The sequence below is a fragment of the Brachyhypopomus gauderio genome, chromosome 7 (genome assembly GCF_052324685.1).
Source record: "Brachyhypopomus gauderio isolate BG-103 chromosome 7, BGAUD_0.2, whole genome shotgun sequence".
Classification (NCBI taxonomy): Eukaryota; Metazoa; Chordata; class Actinopteri; order Gymnotiformes; family Hypopomidae; genus Brachyhypopomus; species Brachyhypopomus gauderio.
The window spans coordinates 30137574-30162965 of NC_135217.1; the positions used below are offsets into that span (position 1 = coordinate 30137574).

At 40.6% G+C, this 25392-nt stretch overlaps 2 protein-coding genes across 7 annotated transcripts; one reads left to right on the forward strand and one right to left on the reverse strand.

Annotated features, from left to right (window-relative positions):
- The first annotated feature begins 721 nt into the window (after positions 1-721).
- LOC143519543 (IgGFc-binding protein) lies at positions 722-12990 on the forward strand. Of its 5 annotated transcripts, XM_077013118.1 has the most exons (15): positions 722-2143; positions 2763-2924; positions 3069-3119; positions 3805-4986; positions 5108-5448; positions 5601-6174; positions 6340-6944; positions 7433-8003; positions 8200-8789; positions 8876-9434; positions 9659-9855; positions 9996-10131; positions 10229-10557; positions 11483-12041; positions 12172-12990. In XM_077013118.1, exons 3-15 carry the CDS (start codon positions 3071-3073, stop codon positions 12174-12176), a joined length of 5697 nt encoding a protein of 1898 aa, XP_076869233.1. In that variant the 5' UTR covers positions 722-2143; positions 2763-2924; positions 3069-3070; the 3' UTR covers positions 12177-12990. The 5 variants fall into 5 exon arrangements, with proteins under 5 accessions (XP_076869233.1, XP_076869232.1, XP_076869231.1 ...); XM_077013117.1 differs by having other exon boundaries at positions 722-2924; XM_077013116.1 differs by lacking the exons at positions 722-2143; positions 2763-2924 and having other exon boundaries at positions 2931-3119.
- A 1284-nt stretch (positions 12991-14274) lies between these two features.
- Positions 14275-23602, reverse strand: ncam3 (neural cell adhesion molecule 3). 2 transcript variants are annotated; one of them, XM_077013121.1, is made up of 16 exons: positions 23270-23602; positions 22425-22496; positions 21973-22170; positions 21665-21799; positions 21189-21332; positions 20900-21017; positions 20297-20451; positions 19469-19602; positions 18687-18819; positions 18139-18306; positions 17886-18005; positions 17158-17285; positions 16745-16907; positions 16271-16472; positions 15483-15602; positions 14275-15239 (listed from the first exon to the last, which is right to left on the reverse strand). In XM_077013121.1, the coding sequence occupies exons 1-16, from the start codon at positions 23331-23333 to the stop codon at positions 15200-15202; spliced, it is 2094 nt and encodes a 697-aa protein (XP_076869236.1). In that variant the 5' UTR covers positions 23334-23602; the 3' UTR covers positions 14275-15199. The 2 variants fall into 2 exon arrangements, with proteins under 2 accessions (XP_076869236.1, XP_076869237.1); XM_077013122.1 differs by lacking the exon at positions 15483-15602 and having other exon boundaries at positions 23270-23601.
- Between the last annotated feature and the right edge of the window lie 1790 nt (positions 23603-25392).

The window sequence follows — 25392 nt, forward strand, 5'->3', positions numbered from 1 at the left end:
ATTCTTTATTTCAACTGGACAGTAGGGGGCGCTACGAGGTGTCCAGCACCATAAGCTTCAGGTCAAGCACCGTAGAGAAAGTAACCATGGAAATGACACTGGACATCATCCAGCAGAGCTTCACCCGATCACTATACTTGCATCCTCGTCCAGATGCTTGCCAAGGTCAGCTGGCAACTAAGTGTGATGAGGGCAAAATATAATACTGCATCTATTTGTTTACTGGATCATGGCAGCCCAACTGACTGCTATGCTACAGTGAACATTATTTACTGTGGTCATCACACTCACAGATGTGCAGCACAGCACTTTATACACCGCTTCAACAAGTCCTTTTGCTCCCATTGAAGTGAATTGTCAATTCTTTGCTTGCTATAAAGATGACTATTTGAGTCCTCAGTCAGCTGACATTGAAATCTCTTAACATTGCCTAAGGCATGTGACGTGTGTTAAAAAACATTTGAAGATGCTCATGACACGCTCAGACTATTTACTATAAACCATGAGAACATATTCAAGCAAGATGATTGGTAAAAATAACTTCCACATTTTTCTGCCTTTTACTAAATAATTTTGACTGGTTTGTCTTGTTTTACAGAGTGCTGTCAGGCTGCCTGCACTAACCGGAGCAGGACCCCTGTGGCATTAATGATTTTGTTTGGACTTGTTCTCGTGATGCTCATTATTTGGATATGTCACAGGAAGCTGAGATGTCATAGATGACTCTATCATTCTGTCAAGTGATGACAAGCTGATTGCATAACTGAGGAGTCATTCATCCCTGTGAGGACTAAATAGTCTTGTCCATCTACACTTTCCCCACTTAAACCTGACTTAAAGAACACGCACACTCCTTACCCACTGGACAGACAGGGTAGTGTCATGCTCATATAGCCCTCTTAATTCACTATAAATGATCAGCTCTACTTTTTAAATATCAATTTAATGCCATAGTACATTTTTGTAATGTTTTTTCGTTTTTTTTGGTACTTTTAAAAATGGTTTATTTAATATGTAGAACTGTATTATGAACCAGATATCTAACTTCTGCATTACTGCTGAAGGGAATAACTTTACAGTTGTCAGCTGATCCTTCACTCAACCTAGTTCCAAGTTGACTGATGATAAATTCTGAGGCCAAAAGTGAAGCCAAAGCAAAATGGGCAGCATGTGTAACCAGCACACACACAGCTGGGTTTGGCTCTTAGAGCATACCCACTACACATACACACACACACTCCACACACACACACACACACACACACACACTGAGTGCAGCTGGGCTTGGCTCGTAGAACAAAAAAAAAACAGACACAGCATGTATGTTTGAAAAGCCCTTGTGTCAATATATAACAGTAAGTCTTTGAAATTAAGCTTTATGTCTGTATGTGTGTTTGAGCTTTATGTGTGTATAGGATAGAAGACATCTGAATCTTTATATCACTTACCTGCATTTACAGTTATATATAGGAAAAGGCAGCCAGAAATGAAAGTGACACCATAAAGTTGATCAGCATGTTTGGGGTTAATGTGCGGGAGCATCAGTTTACCGTACTTGTTTGCAACATTCCCTTCACAGCTTTAGTGCAAAACTAAACAAGTCATGTATGAACACCAAACACGTCATTGTTAATCACCGTCATGTTATTCAGAGGTGCTTGTCATACTAACTCCGAGCTTCTGCATTACACACAGTGCTGTAGATTGGCTTTAATATGCATTTAATACGCATTGATAAATAATGTTATAATATACATTATTTAGAAAGTTAAAATTCATAGGTCTAGGGTATGAAGCATGATAAGCTAAGGTTATTTGTAAATGTAACTTGATATAACAATAAACTAAATAAAGCCTTAATACATGTTGCCTTTACTCCAAATGCTGTTCCAAATTATGGTTGTGAATGGTTCTTATAGATATGAGCATAATGATCATTGTTTTGTCTTACAGATGATTGCATGGTTACAGTGTTTTGCAATGTGAATGTCATCTGGTATTGTATATAACTGAAACTGACTGAATATTTGAAGTTGAAGGGGGTTTTGCTTGAGCAGCTATGATGAGCAGACAAGATGGTGAAATAAAAATGCCAATTTCACAGAGTTCTGGCCCCAGGACCTCCTGACAGCCACAGTCAGCAGTGAGTTAACAGTACTGGAGAGGATATCGTGCGTGGTGCTGTGCTTGCTGCATTTCACATCACAATGTCAGGACATGCAAACCATATATAACATATTACATATGACTGAATATTGTTTGCCTAAACATTTGCTGGCAGACAGTTGAGTGCATATGTACAGAGCATGTGACAAGTTCTATATAAATTACCTGGGGAAAAAAACTATATAAATAAACCTGACCATGTCTTTTTTAAGAGAACATGCACCCACAGTATACAGGGCAGCCACAATTAAACTGTGTTACCCAAAAAACACACTGAACCCCGAATTCAGTATCATAGGAAAGAGGACAATTACCCGTGGCTGAGTGTACATGAACTAACGGGAATGAGCAAACCATTTGGTGGATTTCAGAGAAGATCTCCAGTAAATTTGGCTCTGATGGTAAAGGGAGGGACTGGTAAATGTTTGTGGGTCATCATCTTTAATCTGGTTCAACAATCCCCAAGCAATCTAAATCCTTTCCATGTCAATATTTGGTGTTTTGGAAGGTATTGGAGTTAAAACATTTCACTTCTGCAGAATCTCCATGAGGTCTATTTACTTTATTGCTGATCTAAAAATGTTTTTCACTGCCAGCTCTGCATCCCCCCAGCTGTGTTACTACAAATAGGGATACGACTTTCATCAGATCCTGTTTCTGACAGATACTAAAAGTAAACATAATGATAACAGTCTCATCTGGAAGACTATTTAAGCTTCTACTTATATATGAGAGGTATTACACATTCTAGGTTCCAGGTATGTATGCTACCTCATGGCCTCTTTGAAATCACTATTCTGTCAAATACAGCCCAAAAATAGCATTATTATCATATTAAACATCATGGGCTGCTCATTTTTAGATGAAAGAAATTATCTTCCATTTTTTTGTCTATTTTGCAGACATGGGGACTCTGTCTTTTCTGTTCTGCTTTGCCATTCTGATTGTAGCTGGTAAGCTGAAAATCTTGTACTTAAAAAAAAAAAAAACAACATTTTAGAATGGGACATAAAACATTAACCTTAAATGATAATAAATTATTACTCCTAATGTTGCATTTGCTAAGTAATATTACTTAAACAGTTAATAATTGACATTTATGCTTTATTAAAAAATGATGTTGCATCCTAAATGAATATTTGCACTATGGTATGCTGGATGGTGTTTTCTATTTTTAATGCAGCAGTGCTCCAGTCATTTTAAAGTGTTGTCTTTTTTCTTACTAGAAAAGTATGCTTAAGAAAAAAATTATTAACATTTTTTTCGGCAAATTAAAAATCACTGAAAAGTCTCAATGAATTTGTTCAAACCAGCCTGTATCTATCCATCCATCTATATTTTGCTAATCAAAGTGATTTAGCACAGCATTCTACATTCAAGCTTCTCTGCTGTCAATAGTCATAAAGTATCTTTTGTTTCTCTGGTGTGCCTTACAATTTTCAAACACCAGCCTGATAAATGTACTGTAAAGAATTATGATTAAGATGTTTTAAATAATTTAATCAGTTAACTGTGATTACAGCTGTTAAGGTTGATTCAATTCAGTCACTTGTATAATTATTTTGAACAAAATATTTGCTCATTTGCATTTTGAGGATAAGTTGCTAGCTCTACCTTTATTTTTTTGTCCTCCACCAGTCGTTGGATGCCCTGTAGGCCGTGAATTCATCACTGCTTTCATGCCTAATCATGGACTTAATGATGGTCAATCTAAACTCACACTTGCTATCACAGCCCAGGATTCTGTAGCCACTGTCTCAGTTGAGGTCAAAGGTCTCCAATACAAAGAATCACTGAGAATAGAGAAACGAGCTACAAAATGGATCACCATCCCAGAAAATTCTGAGATCAGTGAAGATGGAACTTCAACCAAAACTGTGCTGGTTACATCTGATGCAGACATCACGGTGGTGTCCTCCAACTTCAAACCATTCAGTGGAGACAGCAGTGTGATATTTCCCACAAGCCAGCTTGGCAAAAGTCACATAGTCTTCACCCCAGATGGTGGCCCCATGCAAAAGATTGTGGCCATCATCAATGGCAAGGAAGCCAACGCAATAGACATCCTGCCATATTCAGATGTGACGCTTACAAACAAGAAGCAGCTAAAACAAGGTGTCAAAACAACGGTGAGATTGTCTCCCTATGAAGTCTATCTGCTTCGGAGTGAGGAGACCTTCTCGGGGACCAGGCTCGAGTCCAGGGTTCCCTTGGCCGTACTCTCAGGGCACCAGTGCCTGAGCATCGATGATACCTGCGAGCATGTCTACGAGCAGCTAGTGCCGATAGAGTCACTCTCGGATGAGTACCTGGTCCCAGCCATGCACCTGATCATTGGGAAGGATACTGCCCATATGCTTGCAGTTGAAGATGAAACTAACGTGACCATCTTTCATGGGCTTGGTACCCAGCACAAGGAACTTCATGCTGGAGAGCTCCTGGATGTTACCATTCAAATGCCTACTATTATCCGAAGTAACAAAAGGGTCATGGTTATGTATACTAGTAGCAATGTCCCCTTTCATGTATTTTTGACTAATATAATTCCCACATCAGCGATGGCAAAATCATGGTCCGTTTATTCACAAGATGATTACCAGAATTTTGCAGTCATTGTCTCAGAGGCAGAATCCAGTAAATCTCTTTTTGACTTGCTGAAGTTGAATGTTTTTCCTGCAAACAAGAAGTACACGTGGACTATTAAACCTATTGGAAGCGTCAAAGGCCCTATAACTATATCGGGGGATTCACTGCAGGCTGTGTATGTTTATGGTGGGAAACTGAGGCATGGCTATGGCACAACAGCAGTGTGCAATGCTGGTAGGATGCCATCTTAATAAAGTCTTTAAATATTCATCAATTATATTTTATTATTTGTAGACGTTGTCAGAAAGCAAATGTTTTAAAGTAAGAGTAAAAACATTCTGCACTGTAATTTTAGTTCCTGCACATACCAGACCTCCACCCGATCCGTGCTCAAGTATCAGGTGTCGTGAGGGAGAGGAATGTAGGAAGGGTGCGTGTGTGGCCACTACCTCTGCCACCTGCTGGGCTGTTGGAGACCCCCATTACAAAACATTTGATGGGAAGCATTTCGATTTCCAGGGCACGTGCACCTACATCTTGTCCACCACAACAAAAACGGAGCACGGCCTCGTCCCCTTCAACATTCTGACCAAGAATAATCGCAGAGGGAGCAATAAGGTGTCCTATGTAAAGATGGTGTCCATCACTGTGTATGGTTATTCCGTGGCTGCCAGTCAACAAAGGGGTGTTGTTGAGGTAAGGGCACTGGGTAGCAATGAATGTTCTTCCTTTACCTTGACACTTAAAATATATATATATATTTTAATATTGTTTAGTATTGCATTGACTGTGGATGTGTGTGTGTGTGTGTGTGTGTTTGTGTGTGTGCTTAATGTTTGTTAATTCAGGTGGATGGTGAAATCACTCACTTGCCGATAACAATAGCTGAAGGAAAAATACAGATTGTGCAAAGGGGGAGGAACATGTTAATAATGACAGACTTTGGTCTAGAGGTGAAGTATGACTGGAACACGGTGCTCTACATTACAGTACCCAGCACCTATTCTGGCGCATTAGGTGGGCTATGTGGAAATTACAATGGTGACTGGAGAGATGAATATTCAGATCACACGGGAGCACAACTCTCCACTGTCCTGGAGTTCGCCAAGATCTGGAAAGTTCTAGACAATGACTTGTTCTGTCATGATGAATGTGAGGGAAAATGCCTCAGCTGCCCTGCTGAACTTCAAGAGAAATACACGGAAGATGAGCACTGTGGTCTCATGGTAAAAGCAAGTGGACCTTTTGCTGCCTGCCATAAGGTGATGGAGCCTGGCATCTATGCTGATAACTGTGTATATGACGTGTGCATCAATAAAGGCATCAGAACCTTCCTCTGTGATAACATGCGAAGTTATGCTGAAGCTTGTGCAGCAGCTGGAGTTAAGATTGACTCAAACTGGAGGGTGTTGGCTGACTGCCGTAAGTGTCTCTCCAAGTTTTTTCCTGTTAGTCTAATGTGTGGTTCTACATGTTTTACATTTGTGAAGACATAGCTAACGCATTACTGTGCTAACACCGTTTACTCTCTCCTAAAATAAAGTTTGTGTAATCACGCAATCATTTGTGCCTCAACCATCCTAACAGCAATGCAATGCCCGGAAAACAGCCATTATGAGATCTGTGGAACGGCCTGTGCTGCCTCTTGCGCAGATCGGGACGCACCATCCAACTGCAAACAGCCTTGCACAGAGAGCTGCCAGTGTAATTACGGCTTTGTGCTCAGTGGAGACAAATGCGTGCCAGTGAATCAGTGTGGCTGTGTCTATGAGGGCCGTTATTACACCCCTGACAGCATGTTCTGGGCAGACAAGGCGTGCACCAAAAAATGCTCCTGCAGTCCAGAGAGTGGACGGGTGACGTGTACTGCCACAAAGTGCAACGCGTCTGAAGTGTGTGACACGTGCAACGGTGTGAGAGATTGCTACCCACTGTCCTACGGGACCTGCCAGGGTTCTGGGGATCCTCACTATCAAACCTTTGATGGCAAGGCTTTTGACTTCCAGGGTACCTGCACCTATTACCTCTCTAAACTGATCAACCCATCTGACTCATCGCTGGTGAACTTTGAGGTCCTTGTCAAGAATGAGAACAGGGGCATGAACAGGGCTGTGTCTTACACCAAGACTGTAGAGATAAAAGTCTTTGGATACACAATTATCATGAGTAAAGACAGTTATGGCAAAGTAATGGTAAGTGACCTTTCTAACCGTATAGCCAAATGAACCATCATTGGCACAACAGATGCAGAGTTCATGAACTTGATGCCTCATTATGCCATGGCCAGGATCCTGAGCATCACCCACATTGGTTGTGTTCTCAGGAAGGGGGGGGGAGTGAGGAAGAGGGGAGGAGTGAGGAAGGAGGGGAGGAGGGGTGGTATGATTTCTCTCCCTGTCAGTAAGAGAAACGCTGCCATTGCATGAGCTGCGACTAGAAAACGTGGTGTTTGGGTAAATATGTCCCAGAGGAAGGACATGACAGCTGTTGCCCTCCCTGGTTGGCACCTGATGAATAGGGGAAGATTTACCTCAGGTGGAAATTGGCCATTGGCAAAATAGGGCAAATTCAGGGATACAATGAAAAATGCTAATTATCAGTTTTAACTAAGTATCAGTTTACCTGCCAAATATTGTTTGCCAAACAGAAAATAACATTATCAAAAACTTTTTTGTTAAAGGTCAACAACCTGTTTGTAAATTTGCCATTTGAGAAGGTGGACGGTGGCCTCTCTGTTTTCCGCAGTGGCTACTTCGGATTGGTTCGAACAGACTTTGGCATGACTGTGAAATTTAACTGGGAAAACTACGTGTCAATTACCCTCCCTAGTACCTATGGTAACATGGTAGGAGGGCTCTGTGGAAATTGGAACGGCAACCCAAGCGACGACATGTTCATGCCCAACAAACTTATGACAACTAATCCGTCTGTGTTCGGAACCAGCTGGAAAGCCAGGAGTGACCCAGGTTGCTCAGAAGCGTGCCAGGACATGACGTGTCCCAAATGTGACCCCGCTGAGCGGAACAAGGATGTTTTTACAAAGGCCTGTAGTGTCATTACTGACAAAAATGGTCCATTTAAAGGATGCCATGGGAAGGTCAGCTCCGCACAGTTCTATGAAGACTGCCTGTATGACATGTGTATGTATGCTGGGCATTCTACAGCCCTCTGCAATATCCTTACAGCCTACACAGCTGCGTGCCAAACCGCATTCACCATTGTGGAGAAATGGAGAAATGATAGTTTCTGCCGTAAGTGCTCATTTCTCAGCTTGAGAATACTATTTATACTCAACTGTCCCCTAACTGTACATTCTGTTAATATGGCAGGTACCTACCCTACTCTTGTTTAAATTGATGTCTGCTTTTACACACCATCACTGCTGAATCCACTTGCAAATGGTGATGTGTTAGCTGACCAGTGCTCCTTCACAATATCTCCCCACAGCTTCCTCCTGCAAAGCTAATGGCCACTACAACGTTTGTGCCACTGCCTGTCCACAGACCTGCGGCCACCTCAATGCCTGCCAGGACATCCATTGCATGGAAGGCTGCGTGTGCAACGACGGCTTCGTCCTGAGCTGTGGCGAGTGCGTGCCCATGGAGCAGTGTGGATGCATGCATGAAGGCCAGTACTACCATCTGGGTCAGGTCTTCTACCCCAAAGACCAGTGCAACCACAGGTGCATCTGTGGAGAGCAGGGAAAGGTCAAGTGTGTAGACAACTTCTCCTGTGGTCCGAATGACAAATGTGATGTCCGTGGTGGAATACAGGCCTGTTTCCCTGACGAAAAAGGAACTTGCTCAGTGTCTGGCTCTGGGATTTATCACTCCTTTGATGGAAACCACTTCACCGTTCCAGGGGACTGTGTGTGCAGAATGGTAGAAGTCCTACCAGAAGACAAGAGGAATGTGCCTTTCAGTGTGACAGTACAGCAACTGTCTTCAGCTAAAGAAGCTGTGGTCACAAGGAGAATCGATATAGAAGTTGCTGGATACCACATTTCACTGCTTCCTCGTGTCTTGTGGGAAATAAGGGTAATGTTTGCATTTTAATGTACATTTGTCCAAAAAGCCACACCAAAAATTCAAATCTTAAGCCTGCTCCGTTTCTTTCTTGGCAGGTGAACAATGTCAAATCAGTTCTCCCTCTGACACTTGAGGCAGGACTAGTGAAGGCCTATCAGAGAGGTGCTTTCATCACTTTGGAAACCAGCTTTGGGCTTTGGGTCACATATGACACAGTGTCCATGGCCACATTTGAAGTCCCATCCACTTATAAAAAAGGAGTCCAAGGTCTCTGTGGTAATTATGATGGCAACAAGGCAGATGACTTCCTGTTGCCCGACGGTACGCACGCTCCTTCTGCTGAGATGTTCGTGGAGGGATGGACCCTTCCAGAGCAGGTCTGTCAAACAGGATGTGGCTCCAAATGCACAATGCCTGACAAGGAACATCAAATAAAAACAGAGAATGCTTGCAAGGTCCTAATACAGGACAAGGGCCCATTCTCTAACTGCCATCCCAAAGTGTCTCCCACAACATTTTACGATGCCTGCACAACAGATTCTGCTTCACAGCCAGAAGATGCAACACGTCCTTGCCGCCTCATCCAGAACTATGTGGCTCAATGTCAGCAGGCTGGTCTTTCCATTAGCACCTGGAGGAATGTAACTTTTTGTTGTAAGTAGCTGTATGTTACTTTCTAAGGGTAGAAGTGTATGCATTTGCATGTGATGTATATCTACTTATGTCTTCTATATTCATACATATCACATATATATCTTATGCTATCACATATCGTATACTGCATATATCTTATATATGTTTTAATATAGTTTAAGATAGATACATATATATATATATGTGTGTGTTAAACACATAATCTTTCTCTATATAATCTATAGCAATGAGGTGTCCTGCTAGGAGTCACTATGAGGTATGTGCAGACATGTGTTCTTATTCTTGTGCCAGCCTTTCTGACTCACACGGTTGTCCAGCATGCCTCGAGGGTTGTGAGTGTGATGAGGGCTTTGTGTTTGATGGGGGTGACTGTAAACCTCTAGAAGACTGTGGTTGTCTGGTGGATGGCAGATATTATAAGGTGAATGGTCTTCCAGTTTCTATCGTAATATCTCTTGGCAGTCTGAGTAGCGATATCTCCTCTGATGGCTCCTCTGGTGACTTGGCTTTTGGCAGTATTAAAAAAAAGGTTTAACTATGATGATTATGATTTTTGAGCAGTCGGGTGAGTCGGTAGTGATGGGAGACTGTATAGAGACGTGCTCGTGCAAGACTGGACAGTTCGTATGCCAGCCCTTGCAATGCAATGAAGATCAGGTCTGCATCCAGAAGGAGGGCATTTCTGCATGTGTGCATGGTAACTCTGTTGTCTCTTTATCAAACTACACTCCTTATTCACGTGACTTATGTATCAATATCCAAATCAAATACAACAATGTTCTACCTTGTTCCAGACCCTTGCCGGAAGAAAAGATGTCGTGAGAAAGAGGAGTGTGTGCAGAAAGACAACAAGGCAGTGTGTGTTGCCAAAGCCAAGGCCTCATGCAGAGCCATTGGTGATCCCCACCATGAGACATTCGATGGAAGACTGTTTTCTTTTCAGGGCATCTGCTCCTATACTTTGGTAAAAACGTGGGGTGAAGACAAAAGCCTCACCAACTTCAGTATCGTTAATAAGAATGAACTCGCCAAGGGAGGACGTGGATCTTACATTAGGTCAGCCAACATCAAGATCCCAGGTCACGAGATCACCATTAACTTTGGTGAGCATAACAAAGTGAAGGTGAGTAAACCTGTAATTTTTTCTTGGATGATTGCTGGCAGTTTATTAGGAATACTAACATACTCCTTTATTAGGGAGCATTAACATACTCCTTTATTAGGAATACTAACATACTCCTTTATTATGGAGCATTAACATACTCCTTTATTAGGGAACATTAACATAGTCGTTTATTAGGAATACTGTCACACTACAGCCCCGGACCCCTCCCCTTGCGGTGTGTGTTCATATTGTCTACGTCTGGTTATGTCGTATGTAGCTCCGTGGGTGTGGTTGTATGTGTGTGTGTTCATCCGTCTCACCTGTGGCTCGTCTCGTCATCACTCGGGGTTTATGTGGTTTGTCTATTTAATGTGCGTTCGTGCAGTGTCTTGTGCTCATCGTTGTCTGAGTCACACACGCGAGTGTATAAATGTTCGATGTGCACTATCTGCGCTATTTGTGTATTCACCATTAAAGTAACGTTGCTGTGTTTGAGCTGGACTTAGTGCCTCATCCGTCCGCCTGCACCCAGCGTTACAAATACAAACACTCCTTTATTAGGAGCGTTAACATACCAGAGACTGCCTAAGGCACTTATATTATTATAAGTAATTATTAATATATATAAATATTAATAATATAGCAGAGATTGGTGCACAGGAAGACAATCAGAAGGAAACGCTCGGTAATAGACATAGTCAACAATACTTTACGACTAGACTGAAACAGTCAGGAGTATAAGAAGGCTCAGGGGTGTGGCTGATGAGACACAGGTGTTCTGAGTTAGTATTCAGGTCAAGGGGTCATAGAGACTGGCAGCCAGGTGGTCCTGTCGATATCTATAATTATTATATGCATATTTACAGTATATAATATATACATTATACAGATAGCAGTTTGTGCAATATGCCTAATTCTAGTTTCTGTCTCCTGCTCTGGCCAGATTGATGGTAAAGACTCAGTCCTCCCTGTGAATCTGGACTCTGGTGGTGTTACCATTACTCAGTCAGGCAAACTGGGAACCCTGAGGACAGACTTTGGCTTGGAGGTCATCTTCAACTGGGGCCAGTACTTCCAGGTGACAGTGTCCAGCAGCTACTACAGAAACCTGGTGGGCCTGTGCGGCACTTATAACGACAACAGCGACGACGACTTGGTCACGCCGGCGGGTGACCGCCCATCAGACGTGACCGAGTGGGCGGCGTCCTGGAGCGTTGCCGATGGTGACCACAGCTGCTGGCATTTCCCCCCCTGCTCCGAGGAGGAGAAGCTCCTCTATCGCGGGCCGACATACTGCGGTGTGTTGGAAGACGGAGCAGGACCTTTCGCTCAGTGCCGTGACACTTTCGAAACGGCGCAGTTTCTGTCCGACTGCCTGTTTTATGCCTGTCTCAGGCACGGGAGCCGCGAGGCCTACTGCACAGCCCTGGAAGGCTACGTCAACACCTGCAAACATTCCCACCTGGAAGTGTCATCAGAGTGGAGGCAAATTACTAAATGTAGTAAGTACCCACTGCTGCATGCTTAACCGTTCTATTATCTGATCAACATATGCCAGAAAACTTATTGTTCATCTACACAAGTGAATAATATTTGTGCTCCTTCTGGGTTTTTTCCTTTCCATATGAACAGCTTAATGAAACGCTCCTCAGAGTTCTCCTGCATATCCAGGGGTTCTCCTGCATATCCAGTTTCTTAAAGAGTGAACTGAAACAGGAAACAAGTAAGGATGGTGGATGCAGCCAACTCATGAATATTCATGATGTTTTGAAAACCTGATAAAGCAAAAAAAAAAAAAAGGCAGCAAATGAACACTCAAAAATAACTTTCATTCACTTCATGAAAACATTTTTTCCATCTTTAGTTAGTTCTAAAGTCTATTATTTCAATGAAGACAATATATTAATTTTTTTAATTGCCGGATTAAACTGTACTGTTTTTATTGTTATTAAATTCTTGCATCCACAATCCATTTTACTGTGTAATTTAATTTGTTCAGCTTCATTATGTGTCTTAAATATATCTTTGTTTTTAAAGTAAATGTAAATGTCAATAGATTAAAGGAAAGTAAAATAACTAAAAAGAGAAAATTTATCTTTAAAAATAAATAAAAAGAGGAAATGTAAACTTCAAATACAAGATACTTTCCCAGAATGCTACAATGGTCCTGTTTCTCTGTCCTTGTAAAATCCAAACCTCATGACTGTCATGTCTGCCCTTGACTCTGCCCTCAGGCTCCTCTGTGTGTGTGTGTGTGTGTGTGTGTGTGTGTGTGTGTGCAAAAGTGTTTCCGTCGGTATAGTTTCCACTAGTTTCACCCCTCATTTTGTCCCTTGTATATTGTTATGTTGTCAATGTATTTAAGTGTGCATTCGTGTTTTTGTCAGTCATTGTTTGACCCAGCTTTGTTTCGCGTTCAGTGTAGAGAGAAATAAACATCTTAAAAAACTCTTTTGAGCGAGCAGCTCTCTGTCTGCCATCATACAGTCATCCATGAGGTTGATGTCACATTGTGCCTGGCCAAGGTTACCCTAGGCCTGATGCCATATATGGTGTCTATTTCTATTGTTGGGTGTTCAGTCTAGCTCTGCTGAATCCACAGTACTGTCATGTACTTCACATGTGCTTTTATTGTAATAAAGATTCTGAGTTGCGAGAATAGTGCCAACCCACCAGAAAAAAAATTGCTCCTGGTTTAGAATGAATGAAACTGATATGCCTCTACCAGGTTGGGATAACAGCATGTAACAGATCCTAACAGTCAGTCCTGGGAACAGTGGACAGTTTTCCTGTTTGGCTGAAACACAGTAGCTCTGTAACAGTGTGAGTTAAAATCAAGAAATGGCATGAAAGGCTTATGAAAGCTTATATAAATAAACCCCAAAAATAAAGCAGGAGATGAATGTGTAGCACCAGTGACTTCTGTGTATATGGGTACTTTATTTCTGCCTTTCTGATTGTTGTTTTTCTGAATTATATGGACATTGCTCTTACTCTTATTGTAGCAGTGAACCTATTTTGTGTGATAAAGAGGTCAGTGGCTTGAATATAAAGTTTGGATATATCACTGATTAACACTGCAGGACTGAGAGCCTGCAAGTTAAACATGCCTTTTCCTGAAGTGAAAGTGGTCTAACAGATCCACAGCCTAACTGTCCAACTTTCTAACGCATTAAGTCAGAGCAAAACTGTGAAATCATCTGGTAGCCCACAAGCACTGGGCTCAGCAACACTGTTTAACTGATACTTCTTTGAGGGGAAGTTGGGATAACAGTGGTTTAACTGTCATTTCAACGGTTACTCCCAACAGATGTTTTAGAGCTGGATATGAAAGGCCCCACAGAGACTTTTTTCTTTCCTGAAAACGTTATTGAACATAAGGAGAGATTGTTGAAAGGTGCCAAATGCACAGAGTTCTGCCCGCGTGCAGTCACGCCAACGCCCTGCAGCTCTACAAAACTCACCGGCAAAGTTAGGCTCTTACTGCTTTTACCTAAAGGCATGTTATCAGGACCTGTAGTGTCCAGACCAGTCATAAAATGATGCATGATGAAAACAACATAAAACATAGGATGTGCTGACCTTTCCAATGACCGTATAATAATCATCAAATGATTACCATTATTATTATTACTTTAGGTATCACATGCATGTCACTCCTTTAGTTTGTGCCTGGGTGACAAAAGCAGCAGTCTTTGCTATCTTCTAGAAAAAGTGACAGAAATTTCACACAGATTTTGCAATGTTTTTTCAAACATATATTACAGTATGTAAAAAAGAAGAAAATATGCATGTACAGAAATATACAGTGCCTGAATACAGTGTCTGAGACATTAATTATACATGTTTGTACATTCATTTGTACACATGAATTTGTAAGTTTGCTAGAAACAATTTTATCAGTTAAAAAAGTCTAATTAAAGGGATACAAATTTTCATAACTGCAGTATAATATATATAAAAAATGCAATAAAAAATCAAGATGGTTTTACTAATAAAATCATATTGATACATTTAATGCACAATAAATTAGCAGTAATAAAGAATTGTTTGCACATTGTCTAAAATAATAGGCTCCCATAAGGATTAGTTTCCACATTATGCTGACATTCACATGTCCAATCACTGTGCTTAAAAGGTAGGTGCAATATGTACAGCACATCACAGTAAAAAAATGTAATTCTTGGCTTAAATACATCAAGATGCCTGGTGCTGATTTAACACCTGCAGTGCGTAGTTAAGTCCAGCTTGACAGAAATGAACACTATAAAACAAAAATCAACACTGGGGGTGTTGATGTCAAAGAATACTGGAAATAAAAAATGCAAATGCATTAAGCTACATTATGTAGTCTGCTTTGTTGCTTTAACACTGAACATTATTATTAAATAGGTACTGTGAAAACAGCTGCGTTCTTTAATCTACCAAATTACCAAACTAATTTTCCCATGTTGAGCAACTTGCTGGACAGCATATCAGCACCTTTCCCATCCATATAAACTGTCTGTATTTCAGGGTGTAGCTTATACCCATCATCCAAGCATTAGCGACTCTGTTCCTGTCCCAAGTCCATTTGCACATGCTCCATTTTGAGCTACGATATAATTTTGTTCATGGAGCCTTTTTCCGTTGGTCACTTCAAAGACAAATACCTTTTCTCTCATGCTTCCACAGTTGGTTCACCATTGGCTGGTGGTTTCCTGAAGACAGTAAAAAAAAAAAACAAGTTTATTTTTGGTTTCGAGTCCAACTTCAGTTTTGATATGATCAGTTTTGTCAAAATAGTAAAAATAGTGATGGGGATCAAAAAATGGCTGAGGAAGCTGCTGGCGGGTAGAAATATACTAATGCAAATCTGACTGTGCCATCTTGACAGCCTGATTGCCATTTTTTGTGGATCGCAATGTCTGTTCAGCATCCACCCCTCTGAATAGTACACCTACTCAAATTTGGTGAGGGGCGCTTTGTCACATGTGACCTCCGACCTCACACCATTTGCTGGCCCATTTTGGGCCTGTAGTTTTGGGATGCTACTGCGTGGTTTCTCTAGCCCATTCATGTCTCTGAATCAAAGGACACACACACACACTGATATCTCTAACAATTGAGAGGAAACAGAATGCCTAGCAGAGAGCGTTTCATGAACGTATAGCTTTTATTAACTGCAAAACAGTACTTCACAAACACTTACGAGACAAATTTGGGCAACGACAAAGAATGTAGACAACATGCACACTGGCGATAATAAGACACGATAACGTAGAGACAGGTGAACACACACGCTCGAAGAAACATGCACAGAGGTAAGCACATGTACACATGTACGAACATATACACAAACACCAACAAGCCCGAGAGAGTCAGGAGCGTACCATGACAACACTTGGCCACAAAAGGCCCATACACAGTTACAGATCACCTGCACATCATGATACAATCCTACCTCAAAACCACTTTTCTGTGGAATTTTATTAGTGCATGATATTACATTTCCAAGGAAACTAACAGGCCCTTTGTGTTTGGGAGGGACAGAAGCATGTATTTTATATTCAGACTTGTAATAAGTTCATGATAAAATACAAAGACACTTTGTAGTACAACAGACCTGTGGCAAACTTTTAACAGACCTAATTAACAAGCATAAATCACTTTAGTCTATCATGACACAAAATAGCAGGCATGCTCTACATGCCCTGCTAATTCTATCAGAATGAAAAAAAATATTACTCACACAGCAGCATTGTTGATAACACCCTCCTCCACACTCTTAGACACAGACATCTTGTGGACAAGCATTTTTCTGCTGAGGAAGTTGAGCAGACCACATCGATTTTTATAGCAACAGAAGGCATCCACCGACAGCAGCAGCACCAGGAAAATCACCATGACGATGCCAACCACACCAGCTTTGCCCAAGCCACCTTTGGTCTCAACTGCAGGACAATAAAGAGAAAAAAGAAGTGAATGTAAACATTTGCTCTGTGCCCATTCAAGGGTCAGACAATAAAGAGTTCCACAGACTAAGGACTAAGGCCGACGGGTCCATGAAACATCGGTGAAATCCTTTCAAATGAAAGGCTGCAGGGCTGGGCTATCTTTCATTCCCCAGGGACCAACTTTACTTCAGCTATAACTCTTCTGATGAAGCATTCGTATACAAAAGCCAAAATGTCTTAAATGAAAGGAAGAGGCAGTTTTCTGTTACCTTGTGGCACAGAAAATTTTAACTTGGCAGGGCTGGATATGCCATTGGTGTTAACAGCCAAGACTTCGATCAGGTAGTCTGAGCCATACTGGAGATGAGGAATGTAAACCTTGGTGGAGTTGGCAGCCATTTCTTTTTCTCTCCAGTCCTCCCCCTCCTTGTCCTGCCAAAGTGAGACACAGAACACATTTTATTTTAACTACTCAACCTAACCAATAGGGAATTAATACTGCAAGTCTGAAAGCTGAATGAAATTTTTTAAAGACAGGAATGAGTCAAAAATGTTAGTGTAAGCCTCCTTGAGAAGCAGAAATATGTTTAGACAGGGAAGACTGTTGGCTCTGAACCATAGGCTACATTCTGAACCACTAATAGAATGATGGGGTCAGAAGAAGCAAGGCTTTCAGACTGACCTTTCTGTACCGCACGACATAACGCTTGATGGGAGACCCGCCGTCATCCAGCTGTTTAAAGGGGATGGAGAATGAATTTTCCTCTATCACCTTCTCATCATTAGACAACATGGGGCGGTCTGGTTCTCCTGCACAGACAATAATGAGAGAATAATGAATAATCTAATCACGTAAGCAAAAGGCTTTAGTGGGAACACATACTCACCAAATAAAGAAATACACTGTATGTAGGAATAATTGGTCCCCTAACAATCATTGCATCTCACAACATTTTAAGTAATGTGCAAAAATATTCTATTAAAAAAATATAAAACCTGCACTACAATCAGAAACAAACCATGCATTACATTTTACAACCACTCAATATGCAGTAAATTAGATCTTTTTAATGCATTCTTGACAGGCCTATTGATTTACCATCTGATATGGTGGCATAAACGAGAGACATCATCAGAAGCAGGTCACAGTTCAGGGTGAAAGGTCATCGGCAGGTGGATGAAGTCATGGTCAAGGGTGATGGATGGCAGAAGCAAATTATGAACAGATGGCATGAGCAGTGGCACAGGTAAGCATGATAAGTACATAACTTCAGTGGATTCAACAAAAAAACATCTTCTGAAATGGTGAAATATTATTGGAGTGAAGTAACTCCACCTGACCCTAAAGCCAAGTGTTAGCAGGTGAGATGAACTGAGAGGAAGACGGGATGGAGTTTCGGTGGCACTCACGTTTGGCCTGAGTACGAATCTTGTGTTCAGCTGAAAAGCCCCCAAGGAATTTGTTGTTTTGGGCAGCAAAACGTATAAAGTACTCGGTGTATGGAGCCAACGCCTTTACCACCAGGGGACCTACATATTCAAACATAATACATCAAAATCTCTCCTTCTATAAGCCTTGTTTTCTTTATCATTGTCATGAATCAAAGATATTCTCAAAAAAATCATTCTGGTTCTGAACATCACAAGCTGAGGGCTGCATTACTGGATGGAGGAACGTTGGTCTCGGCCCACTTGTCCTGTGGTTGTTTCCTCCATTGCAGGACGTAATTAGTGAGGGGAGAACCTCCGTCCAGTACGGTGGTGTTCAGAGTGATGTGGGCCGATGTGGGACCAGGTGACACCCTAAACAAGGATGGCACTTCAGGCGCCGCTGGAGATGGAGACCAACAGGGATGTTTGTCAGTACTTGTATAATGTTAGTGTACAATGTGATTGCTATTGTGCATTTCTAAAAAGTAACACTGTATAAAAAAAAGCGATTATATTCAAAGCCTAACAAATTAACCTGTTACTCTTTGCTATTAATAAAAAATGAGCAATTACTAAATATTATTATTATTATTTATTTATTTACTTATTAAAGAGTCATTACTGATAGAATGTCCATGAAATAATTGATTTAATATGAAAACTGTACAATCCGGTATGTATGTAATCTGTATGTATACGTGTTAAAACATCTAAGAATTTAAGTTTTAAGATATTAGTTATTAGATCAATGATTACAAAGACAACGAGGGCCCGTCTTACTTATGAGGCTGAAGTCCTCTGTGCTGTGGACAGCACTGCTGTGGGCATCGCAGGTATACACGCCACCATCAGAGGGCGCCACTTTCTCAATGATGAGCTTTGATCCCTCTACCCTCTGCCGACCAACAGAGGGCTGCACACACACACACACACACACACACACACACACACACACACATACAAACAAAACAAGGTCGAAAGAGAACATTTACATTCACAGCATTTGGAAGATGCCATTACAGACTTACAGACAGAAGTATTGACTGACCGAAGGGGCGAGTCTTCAGTATTCGTTTGTAGACAGCCATGGGAGGCACAAGCTACTACAAAAACATACTAATTGGACCCAAACATGCTCAGCAAATATGACCTCATCCTAAAGCAATGCTTAAGGCAACCTGCCGAGAAAAACCTGCTTCAAGCAGCAACACAACTGTCACTGCAATGGCCAAACCTTCAAACAGAAACCCAGATTTGGACAGTGATTTAAGGGACCTTGGTGAAAGACAGGAGTGGACACTCGTGCTTGAAATAGATGGCAGGTCAATGGAAACCATTTGGAAGCCGAAAGAGCCGGTTCTTATTGGTGAGCTGAGCCAGTCGATATGTCTCACTGAAAGCAGTCGGAACATCGGTAATATAACCCAATAGCATATAGTCTTCAGAACCTGTGTGGCAGCACTCCATTCTGAATTAAAGTGCACCAGTCTGCATTCACACAGTGGCTACATGGGAACATAAGCTGGACACAATTTCAAATCACAAATCATCTTGTCTCCTACCATGGCATTGCTGCTGCCCTTCCTCCTCCAAGTGATGGTGGGCACAGGATGTCCAGTGGCATCGCAGTAGATGAGAATGGACCCTCCGAGACCTACTGCCATCTTCTTCTGGCTAAGAGTCACCAGTGGGATTTCTGAGGACAATCAGCAAACCATCAATTCCCAAACCATGGTTAATATGCTGCAGGTAACAAAAGCGGTGCCAGGGAGCGATTTATGATCCCTATAGACAAATCTTATTTAGAGAGGTTTGAAATGAAAGGGTTAGAGATATTTTCTTTTAAGGAACATTTTGTATTATAGCACTTTATAAAGAAGCTTCTGCAAAGGGCTGTTGAAAGGGTATTTGTTGAAGGAGTAGATATTTTAAATGAATTTCAAACACTAAAAATGATCTTTAATGGTGAATGAAGATGCTTAAATATGATAAACAAACATTAATTTACTTAAAAAATGAATGCCTTAAAAAAAGCTTCCAAAAAAAAAAAACCTTTTTTGGTGATTCTTAATGGAAGTGGTTGCTTACATTGGATTAAATTCTCCATGACATTACTGTTTATTGTTGTAGTAAACTTTAGACAAGAGAGCCCTCTTCTGTTCTAGACAGGCAGTGTTCTTGTCAGAAAATCACTGACAAAGTAGCATAAAGGGCATACTTATTTTATTCAAAATTGGTTACATCTCACTAATTAAAAAATGCAATAATTAAAATAGTTAAAGGTCACTCTGGGATCCTTATGCGTCTGATGGTGTTGAGGGTTGGAGTATTAGATCATGCCTGTGAAGTTAACCTACTTCCAATAAATCAATACTCAACAGCTTAATCACCTGAGACATCCAGCTCGAATATGGCACCGTCCTCCCCAATTTTATTTTGAGCTGTGCAGATATATTTCCCAGCATCATTTCTGACCACAGCTGGGATGATGAGCTCACTCTTGTCTGAGTTGTAAATGTAGCGAGAGGAATCAGAGGTGGGAGGTCTGTGATGAGAAGTATGCACCAAAATAACACAAACATATAAACCTTTCATAATTGAATACCAATGAACAAATTGGTATGGCAACCAGGTAGCAATAGATGAACACAGAAAGAACTTTAAAGGCACTTCACGACATCATGCCACATTGATGCTGTACTGAGACAGTAAATAAATGCTCAAATGTTCTGTACATGTTATGGTCATCCATACCATTTACAAAGTGACAGTAACATTTGAGTGAGTGATTCAAACTCGTAGCACAGTTTATTGATTACATCTAATTCAAATAATCAGTTGATTAATCAATTAATTAAATCATAATTAATAAAGGTGTTGAGTGTTAGAGTCAAGAAATTCAAACAGATGGACTCGACCAGAATTTCACAGTCCTGATTCATGAAAACCCAGTGACAAATAAGAGACTCAAATTGCCCAGCTAAGGTACTTACGTTGACCATGTAATGATTGGAGCAGGTAGCCCTGTGACCAAACAGATGATTGTGACATTTGTGTTGGGTCCCGCAAAAACACTTGCCTTCTTTATAGAAATCATCGCAGTTGCTGGTGCTAGAGAAGACAAAATATTTAAGACAAAATTAGAAGAGCAAGAATTTCCATATATGCATCTTCATACAACTCCTAAACTGATTATTGGTATCTTGAGGGATATGTTCTACAGGAATCTCTACATCGGTCTGTATCTGTATCTGTAAATCTGTAAAAGTTCTCGCATCTCACCATTCACAACGATGGAGATGTCTAATGTCCTCAGTATCTTTCGTCCCCTGATTCTGCCCTCGCACACGTAGGTTCCAGAATCCTCCCTTTGTATGTTTGCAATCTGCAGGGTCCCATCTGGTAGCACAGACTGATGTCCAGGACCTGCAGAACAGGGAGACCATCAACACTAAACACACCCTCTTGGTTCTTCATTCATTCTAATTAAGACACTAAAAGAAAACAATGCACAAGCAAATTGCAAGCCAGTGGCATGTTCTTGAAGAGGAGTGGAGCATATCATCTCGATCATTTCTTACTCTTACCATTAAGTAATGAGCTAATCAATTTAGAAGAACTGTTAAGATGTTGTCTGGGGCTACGCAGAAATGTCCCGCAATGTGATGAGAATCTGGTGGCTCAGTTACGAGCAACAGTAGGTCAGGAAGAGATGGACATCTCTTTACCACATAAAGAGCCCAGAGAAAGGTTCCTACCATTTATAATACGTAGACGATTCCGATACCAGTTGATATCCACCTCAGGTTTTCCACTGACGAGGCAAGGAATTTGTGCTGTCTCGTTCACTAAGAATTCGTGGTATTTCTGTGTGTTGCCAAAGTTTGGCATTTCTGGAAAGAAGAGAAATGGCAAACGTGAATCAGTTGTACATATATAAGAGTTTGAAGCAACTCAAGGGCCTTGAAAGATTGCAAACAAAACACTGAGAGCCTATTACAATGTAAATGAATATAATTGCATTGTTGCTTTAACAATACATTTGTCTTAGATTTTAGCTACTTGCCATAGACAAAAATGTTCACTGCCGCTTCATCTTCATGATTGCCATAATTGCAAATGCACTTGTAAGTTCCTCTGTCATCCAGGGTCACGCTCTTTAAGAGCACTTTACTCGAGGTTTCATCTATACTCTCCACTATATAACGGTCTTCATCAATGTCTTCCCCATCCTTCTGCCATTGTATTTCTGCGTCTTTACCAGCTACAGGATTCATGGATTACAGAAAAGAAATACATGCGAAAACATGTGAAGTACAGGTATTGTACAGGTACACAAACACACAAAAATATTCTCACACAGATCCCTTAATTTCATATTCATGATATTCTGCTTCTGATGCACTATGAATTTCTTTAAGCGTAACGTTACAGGTATCGACAGACAAACAAAACAAAATAACAAAAACAATGGGAACCATTGTTACCATAAGAGAAACAAAAAGAAAGCATCCTAACCCTTGCACAAGATCAAATGGTCACTTCCCACCCTGACCTCTGGGTCACTTATGATGAGGTCTACTTTGGCATCTGTAGAAAGAAAACAACAATTTATTATTAGCTATTTGGTAAAACAGGAAATAGGTGTGGCTTTGGTTACAAACAAAGATTATGTAAATACATATATAAAAATATATATATTAAAAGTGTGTCTTTAACAGTTACTATCATGCCCAAGCATTTGGGACTCCCCATTGTTAAGGTAATAGTACAGAAGCCCAAAAATAGCCCTAACCTAAATGTAGATCAAAGAAAGGCAACCAGGAAAAGAGTCAAGGGCTATTGGAAGTGCTGGACTTCCATTTCACCCACTATTTCTTCCTGTAAACTCACTATTCCTTTCTTCCTCAGATATCTTCACAGATTAAGAACTCCATAGTGAGATGCACATGTCAATCGCATGATGTGACTAAATCTAATATTGTGAAGATTTCAGGAAGCAGTTAAGAAAATGTAATTTATTTTTATGCAATGAGGTATTAAAAATTATCACATAGTGAATGACCCTATTTCACTCTGTTCACCCCTCCCTACATTTTTTTTCTTTAATTATTTATTATTGTTTACAATTTTCATTGATGAGTTTACAGTTTGTCACTTTATCATAATAACACTGTTACACAAAGAATCTGCAAAAATTGAGTACTGAATGAAGAATGAACCAGAATTAGATCGAAACATAAGATTTGAGGTTATTGTTATGATAATTAATGGCATATATTGATTGGAGGAAGACACTCGACACCAACTGCTTAAAAACACCGAAATAAGCGGGAAGGTTTCAAGAGCAGTAAAATCCTTACCTGTTAACCTTGAATTAATGAAGAAGACGACAAACAATGTCAGTATCATCAGATATGCAGCCATCGCTGCGAGCGTTCTCCTCAGCTGTTAAAGTTTGAACACCTGCTGTGTAAACCTGAACCCAGTAACTGATTTGGGCTACCTCTTTGAAGGATTTATATGCTGTGCAGACGCTCAGGACAGAGACAGACAGGAACCTCGTTATCTCTAAAATCTTTGCTGCTTTTCCCGAACCAATGCTCCCACCTCCTGATCTTTTATTTAAATTATCCGTCGGCGAGCGGGATACCAAAGCTGCCCTACCCTTACAGGCGCCAAAGGATCTCCCCCTCTCTCTCAAGCGCCGGATGGAAGGAGCTTAGCTGTCTCCTGAGACTTGATGGAAGAAGATAATTTATCGCAGCATCATAGATTTTATTAAGGAATCTTCGTCCCCCCGAAAGAACATAAAACGCAGACCACACAGGATAAATCTTTTGATGTTTCCCATACACTTTTTTGTATTTATTCATAATGTTTAGGTGTTTGTATAAAACACTCGCATACACGCATGCATGTAAAATGTAAATCAACCACAACTAATTTATTTGGGAAACAGATATTGCTGGTATAATACTTTTTATTTATATGTTATCCAAATCAAATATATGTATGTATTTTACTTTTTGCAACTCATTTATTTGGGAAACAGATATTGCTGGTATAATACTTTTTATTTATATGTTATCCAAATCCAGTATATGTATGTATTTTACTTTTGCAGTAGCTATAGTAACTTTATTAGTGGTATAGCTACAAGAGGGTGTGTCTCTAATTCTACTATCGCCGTACGACAGGGTGTGTCTTCACTTCTACTAACGCGTCTGTGCGTCAGTTCCACAACACAATGACAATGGGACGAAAACTCAATGCGTGTAGTGCATACGTGAACATTCGCCTGTGCACACGTGCATACGTGATTATGTTGACACGTACTGTAGTAAGCGACAGGATAGGTTTTTAATAAACAAGGGACACGCTATTTTTATAATTTCCAATTGTTTCACTCATTACTCTGGCAGAGGACAAGACACGACTGGTTGCGTGCAAAATACAATGCGTTATTGTGCTGTCTGTATTCTCATGGGACCCGACTAAGCAGGGTTGTAGAAATTTAGCAATTTCATTCATCATCAGTTTAAATAATTGCTAATGTTTAAAATAACTATATAAAACATTGTTTTTATATCAAAACGATCGCTATGAAATCTTGTAGTATTTCACATTAAATAGCCGTGTGAATGAATCATTAACCATGTTCTCAAGATACATTATTTACCGAATTTTGCCTTGCTTCATGACAATAACAGTTGGGATGAGGGATGGTATTCTTGTACTTTGATTGGCCTAATAATATTACAAATGTAAAAAATATATTTATTATTAGAGTTAAATGGGATAAATGAGCCTAATTTTACGTAAATGTAAAATGTAAATGTGCCAAATTTGTCAATTGTGATATTCACCCCAATCCAAATTTGTCCTCCGGAGTTTACCCATCTGTGCAGTTTCGGTCACTTTTGCATTTTGTCAGTTCTCTCACCATAGATGTAGCATGAGGCGGCGTCTACAACCCACAGATGTTGCAGCTCATACAGGCAAGTGGAGTCCACATACACTACCGATCCTCATTTTAACTGGATCAGGAAGTTGGATCAGCCCGTCATTTGAATGACCACTTTTATTTTGAGTATGATTCCAAATCCACACCTCCGTGGGATAATAATTCTGAATTACATTGATCATTTTTTCAACGCAATACAGAGTCAACGCAATGCTGACAGTGTCCGCGCTTTAACAAAGTCACTCTGACACACGCTGCCAACTTCCTCTGCCTTACTATGATGTAACAATGATGTCACTGCAGACAAACTGCAATGTGCTAGGGGCATTTAAGGAAATTCATTATCATACAATGCATGGCCAGTCAGGAGAAGTGCTGTGTGCCACTACATAGCACGTCCACATAAACTGTTCTTTTGTACAAGAAAGGGGCAAAGCAGACGTCCGCCATTCTTTCACTTAGAACAGAGATAATCAAGTATCAAAGTCAACAGAAACTGCATCTTTTTTGTGGGTGTGA

What these genes read in the sequence shown, in the direction of transcription:
- LOC143519543 (XM_077013116.1), top strand. Translation starts at nt 3,029, where the DNA reads ATGAAAGAAATTATCTTCCATTTTTTTGTCTATTTTGCAGACATGGGG. An exon ending in GAGGAATGTAACTTTTTGTT is followed by an intron (nt 9,435 to 9,658) that starts GTAAGTAGCTGT and finishes TATAATCTATAG; the next exon opens with CAATGAGGTGTCCTGCTAGG. An exon ending in CATTTCTGCATGTGTGCATG is followed by an intron (nt 10,132 to 10,228) that starts GTAACTCTGTTG and finishes ACCTTGTTCCAG; the next exon opens with ACCCTTGCCGGAAGAAAAGA.
- ncam3 (XM_077013121.1), bottom strand. Translation starts at nt 23,333, where the DNA reads ATGGCTGCATATCTGATGATACTGACATTGTTTGTCGTCTTCTTCATT. An exon ending in CCAATCATTACATGGTCAAC is followed by an intron (nt 20,452 to 20,899) that starts GTAAGTACCTTA and finishes TTCTCATCACAG; the next exon opens with ACCTCCCACCTCTGATTCCT. An exon ending in GTTATCAACAATGCTGCTGT is followed by an intron (nt 15,603 to 16,270) that starts GTGAGTAATATT and finishes CCTTTGATTCAG; the next exon opens with AGACATGAATGGGCTAGAGA.